Here is a 6,199-nt window from a genome sequence, read left to right as displayed (position 1 = left end):
AGACGCTCAGGCTCAGCGGCCATGGCTCACAGGCCCAGCCGCTCCGTGGCATGTGGGATCTTCCCGGACCAGGGCACGAACCCACGTCCCCTGCATCAGCAGGCGGACACTCAATCACTGCGCCACCAGGGAAGCCCTAAATTCCCTCTCTTTTAAACAAAAATTTCTTTTCTCCCATCTCCAGGCAGGTGTTAGGTAGTGATTACTTCTAAGAGAAAGGGGCTCCTTTTAATGGTAGGATGCAAGAAAGGCCAAAGGAAAAATTAACAGTTTTCCAGTATTCCAGAACCAGGGCCTTAGTAAATTTGGTACATTCTCATGTATATAAAAAAAAACACACTGTGTAGTAGCCTTTAAAAAATAAATTTACCATACTGTTCCATATTTTTTAACAGAGATAAAATTTCTAACCCCATAACTGAAAATTACTAAGGAAATACAAATAGACTTTTTTAGTCTATACAAAATGAAATACTTTTAACACACACTCATAAATAAAAATTCAAACACAGATAAATGGAAAGTGCCCCAGTCCCCTGACCCCCAGAGATAATCACTGATAAAATGCATTTTAAAATAAAAATTTTAATGATGCTTAATAATAGTGTTTTGAAAAGGCTACAATGTTCCTTCCTTAAACTAACATGAATAAGAGTTTTAATACTATAGACTATATACTCTCACCAAATAAAAAATACCTTAAATGTTACATTTTCTGGTGCTAGTTATTTTCACTAGTACATAATGAAAATCTGGACTAAATTTTACCTTCAATGTTCCTCCTTTCACCATAACCTTCTGTCTGGCTGGCTGGACTCCAGTCAGTGCAAAAAGCTGAGCCTTGAACACCATCGGAGGTTCATCAGTATTCAGTTCTACACCTTCAAATTTCTCCTTTCCCCATTTCACAGTAACTGCAAACAAACCACAATTTTTTTTTTTAATTTACAAAATAACAAGACTTAAGATTTAGAAGATCCTTAGGGAACTATTAGGCTAGTTCTTAAAAGCCAAACTATGTCATTAATCTTTTTACACACCTAAGGCCTACCAAATCAGGAGTGAAGTGAATGCAATAGATCTTGGATAAAATTTAACTGGATCTAACCCAACTTCTCATTTGATAAATAAGGAAATTGAGACTTAAAAGAAGCTGATTGATTAATGTCACAAACCTAGTCAGTAAATATTCAGGGCTTCTGAATCCTACTCCAATAATATCTGCAAAATATGACCACACTGAAACACTTCCCAGAATAAAGTTCACAGACTTCAGACTGTGTTTATTTAAACAATTATTAAAATCAGTTGAATATTACATACTGCTGAAGTAGAAAGGGGAAAGAAAGGCTAGAATATTTTGAGAAGAAAAAATATTCTTGGGAAAATAAAGCACACTGAAAACAGGTTAAGGAATATAGACCCTGAATTATAGGAAGAAAGGTGTAGAAGAACTGAAAGGTCTGCCTCCTGAGCAAGAGGTGGTCAACTATTAAGAAGAATCCAAAAATATAGCTAAATTATTAAAAATTATAAAAATCCTACTTCACAGCCATTCAGATGGCTACAACAAAACCATAGAAAATAACAAGTGTTGGCAAGGATGTGGGGAAACTGGAACGCTTGTGCATTGCTCTGGGAATATAAAAATAGTACAGCCACTGTGACAGAAAGTATGGTGGTTCCTCAAAAATCAGGCATAGAATTACTACTATGTGATCCAGCAATTCCATTTCTAGGTATATACCCAAAAGTATGGCAACCAGGGAATCAAACTGATATTTGTATACCCATGTTCCTAGCAGCATTATTTCACAATAGCCTAGAAATGGGAGCAACCCAAGTGCCCATCAACAGTGGTATAGACATAAAATGGACATTAATCAGCCTTAAAAAAATAATGAAATTCTGACACATTCTACCACATGGATGAACCTTGGAGACATTATGCTAAGTGACACAAGCCAGTCACAAAAGGACAAATACTGTATGATTCTACTTATGAGAGGTACCTAGAGTGGTCAAATTCCTAGAGACAGAAAGAAGAATAGGGGTTGCCTGGAGGCTGGGGGAAATGGAAACAGGGGTACAGAGTTTCATTTTAGGAACGGGAAGAACTTCTAGAGGTAGGTGGTGATGACGGCTGCACAGCGATGTGAATGTACTCAATGTTAAAAACTGTGCACTTAAAACTGTTTAAAACTACACTTTATGTTACATATATTTTACCACAATAAAAAAATTTCAATCTCATAAAATAGTTAACTTTTGAAATATGTTAACATAAACAAACTAGGGAATTCCGTGGCGGTCCAGTGGTTAGGACTCCATGCTTTCACTGCCCAGAGCCCGGTTTCAATCCCTGGTCAGGGAACTAAGATCCCACAAGCCATACAGCACAGCCAAAAACAAACAAACAAACAACAAACAAACTCAAGGATGTACATAGTTTTTTCCACTGAAAACTTTATACCTACTCAAAATGAGAATGAGAATGAGAATTCTCATAATTAAATGAGAATCCCATAATTAACAGTTGTCTAATTTCTCTGATTACTAAAATCAGAATATAAAAAAGTGACCCTGACTCCAAATCCCTATTCTTTCACTAGTTCAATTAACGTGTTAGCGTTCATTCAATGATAAGCCCAGTAACAAGGATTAGGGAGACTCTCTGTGAACTCAGTTTAATAAAGGAGAGAGGGAAAAAGGTTAAAATAATTAACAATACAATATAAATATTACAAATGCTAGAGGAGCACAGTGGAATGCTTCATGAGGGAGGAAGGATTCTCTGGAGAAAGTGTTAACTGTGAGTTACCACTATCAACTTTGAGTCTCAAAGAAAAACTCAGGTGTTAGCCAGAGAATAAGAATAAAAGCATTCCTGGAAAAGACACTCAAAAGCATAAAGCAGCATGGTGTCCTCTGAGATACAAGTAATTCCCAGAGTGAAGGGGAAGCAGCTGAAAAAGGAGAAACTGACTAAAGATCAAGTCAGGGAAGATAACATAAGTCATGTTAAAACATACAGGCTTTAGGTTGTACAAAATGTGCAGCCCCTGAAAGGTTTTCATAAAGGCCACTTTGGTCTGGTTTGAACATTAGAACACTCTAGCAGCAGCAGAGAAAATACTGGTTTTAAGGGGGAACGACTACAATCATTGAGACAAACCAGAAACATATAACAATAGTACAAACAACAGAGAGAGGACTAAATCAAAACAGTATTAGAAATAATGAAGACAACTCTATCTGAAATTTATTTAGCTGTGTCACCATGGGCAAGTTAAACTTTTTGCTTACCCATAAACCAGGGGTTCCCAACCCCAGGGCCACGGATCATACCACATCATGGCCTGTTAGGAACCCGGCCGCACAGCAGGAGGTGAGCAGCAGGCGAGGGAAAGAAGCTTCATCTGTATTTACAGCCGCTCCCCACGACTTGCGTTACCGCCTGAGCTCCACCTCCCGTCAGATCAGCGGCAGCATTAGATTCTCATAGGAGCACAAACCCTACAGCGAACTGCGCATGCAAGGGGTCTAGGTTGCACGCTCCTTATGAGAATCTAATGCCTGATGATCTGAGGTGGAGCTGAGGCAGTGATGCTAGCGCTGGGGAGCGGCTGCAAATACAGATTATCATTAGCAGACAGATCTGACTGCACAGAGATCATAATAAATTAATTGCTTGCAGACTCATATCAAAACCCTATCAGTGAGTGGGAAGTGAAAACAAGCTCAGGGCTCCCACTGATTCTGCATTATGGAGAGTTGTATAATTATTTCATTATATATTACAATGTAGTAATAATAGAAATAAAGTGCACAATAAACGTAACGTGCTTGAATCATCCCGAAACCATTTCCCCCCAACCCCTCCCCGGGACTGTGGAAAAACTGTCTTCCACGACTGGTCTCTGGTGCCAAAAAGGTTGAGGACCACTGCCATAAAGGAGAATTATACTAGTACCATGGGACTACGTTGAAAATTAAAACAAAGCAACATGTATAAAAAACATTAGCTTTGGGCTTCCCTGGTGGTGCAGTGGTTGAGAGTCCGCCTGCCGATGCAGGGGACATGGGTTCGTGCCCCGGTCCGGGAAGATCCCACATGCCGCGGAGTGGCTGAGCCTGTGCGTCCGGAGCCTGTGCTCCGCAACGGGAGAGGCCACAACAGTGAGAGGCCCGCGTACCGCAAAAAAAAAAAAAAATTAGCTTCGTACCAGACAAAAAAGTGTTCGCTAATTTTTACAGCACTTCTTCTTAAACACGTAAGTATCTGGACGTTTAATTTTCTATCAAAACTTATGACAGTACTTAAGATGTTCTTGTTTTAATACAGGGCTTTTTGCAGAATCTGAAAATACAGATTCTCAATATGGAGATGTCAAAGGAAGAAGCCTTAGAAATCTACTTCAATTCCCTCATTTTGGAAATGAGGAAAAGATCTGATTAAATATTTAAGATGGAACTCAATTTCTAAGATAGAAAGTTTGGTGAGTACAGGCATTTTTTGAGGGGAACAAACTACCTGTGTGTGTTTAAGTATTAGCATACACAGCTATTTACCGCCATTACTTAATTAATGCCACTTAAAATCTATATTGCATAAACAATATTTCAAGTACCATTCTACTGTTCCATTGTTGTGGCCTCAGAAAAAGAGGTTGAGCAATCATTATTAAAGCATTTGGGGACACACAGTTTTGAGGGCACTAGCCTGCTGTGGCCCCCTTTGCCTGGCAAAGCAATAAAGCTATTCTTTTATACTTCACCCAAAAAAAAAACAAAAAATCATTATTAAAGCATTCAAGATTCTAGAACATTAAGAATCCATGTCGAGTTTAAACATTATTCTTTTGTTTGATGTCATTCTTTGAAAACGCTGAATCTTCAATAAAGGAATTATGATAGAGTGTCAAGGATGGCCAATGAATCACACATCCATAGCCAACTGGAGCCACCACATACACTTTAGGGGCCATTTTGAATTACACTAGGAGACAGCAAGGTCCATTAACTCAGTAAAAACATGATCCTTGGCCAACACCTTGGACTGCCATCACGCAAAAAAACCCTGTCAAACGCCAATCAAAAGGAAATGATACCCGCGACCATTTGTATTCCTTTACCTCTCAAAGCTAACACTGTGCTTCGGACATAGAAACACAAAACAGTGTTTGACGAAATGAAAATGAAGCAAAAAGCTCGCAATCTGCCTCGGGATAAAAATGAAATTGGTACAAACGGGGTGGTGTTAGCAAGGGGTAAGCGAAGGGAGGCTATAGAGGAAAACCCCCAGAACGAGGAAGGAAGGAAGGCTTAACCTCACATCTCTGGTCCCTCCATCACTCCCTTACCGAGGCTTCCCCTCCTGGCCGCTCCCTTCCACGGCTACGGCTACCACTGAAGAGGTTCAGGAAATGCCACTGCACCTCCAGCCTGGTCCCTGCTGCCCCGGGACACAACCTCACCCTACCCCGCACGTGAGGACAGAGACAGAACTATTCTGCAGAGTCACCACTCGGAGGGGCGGACGCTCGCTGCTTCCCCACCACCCCTTCGGCTCCCACCCCACCCACCCGGCGGCCCAGGAGGAGCACGGCTCGGAACTCGCAGGGAGAGAGAAAGGGGCCCGGGTCCCCTCCACGCCGCGGAATCCCCGCCCCGTGCTCAGCGGGGCACCCGCCCTGCAGGCCAGGCCTACACAGAGGCCTAGCCCCGGGCGGGACTGCGGAGCACGAGATGAGGAGGGCGCTCACCGGAGTAGAGAGGCATGGCAGGGCGCGCTAGGAGGCGGCGGCGGCGCAGGAAGGCTGGGCCTGGCAAGAGCGGCGAAAGGAAAGGGCCGCGAAGAAGCTGTGGCGGCGGCCGAGGCGGAGGCGCGGTAGTGGCGGCAGACACTGTGCGACAAGAGCCTCATTCAAACCGGCCACTGGCGATGACGCAGCAACACGCCGCCCGCCGGCCGAGCCACGGGGCGACTGAGGGGAGGCGGCGAGGCGGGGCCTGCGGGTAGAGAGACAAGCGAGGTGGGAGCGGCCGGGCGCCCGGCGCCCCTGCGCCTCACAGGTGCGCGCCTGCGCACTGCACCCCGTCTGCGCCCCCCGGCTCCCAGCCCCGCCCCGTCCCGCCCGGCTGCAGACATAGCGGGAACCTGGTATCCCAGCCGCAGCCTCTTAGGAGGTCGCTCACC

At 43.5% G+C, this 6,199-nt stretch overlaps 1 protein-coding gene across 3 annotated transcripts in view; it reads right to left on the bottom strand.

Moving 5' to 3' along the window:
• USP14 (ubiquitin specific peptidase 14) overlaps positions 1 to 5,998 on the bottom strand; it is a 48,851-nt gene extending 42,853 nt beyond the window's left edge. For 2 of the 3 annotated variants that reach the window (XM_007448615.1, XM_007448613.1), the window contains exons 1-2: positions 5,766 to 5,998; positions 769 to 914 (exon numbers count right to left, since the gene is read on the bottom strand). In XM_007448615.1, coding sequence (XP_007448677.1) covers positions 769 to 914; positions 5,766 to 5,781 — 162 coding nt within the window. In that variant the 5' untranslated portion in view covers positions 5,782 to 5,998. The remainder of the gene's footprint in view (positions 1 to 768; positions 915 to 5,765) is intronic. The other variant, XM_007448614.1, reaches the window with a different exon arrangement.
• Between the last annotated feature and the right edge of the window lie 201 nt (positions 5,999 to 6,199).

This window comes from Lipotes vexillifer, unplaced genomic scaffold (genome assembly GCF_000442215.2).
Source record: "Lipotes vexillifer unplaced genomic scaffold, Lipotes_vexillifer_v1.1 scaffold168, whole genome shotgun sequence".
Lineage (NCBI taxonomy): Eukaryota > Metazoa > Chordata > Mammalia > Artiodactyla > Lipotidae > Lipotes > Lipotes vexillifer.
Note: the sequence above shows the minus strand (reverse complement) of the source record. Positions and strands in the feature narration are given on the sequence as shown.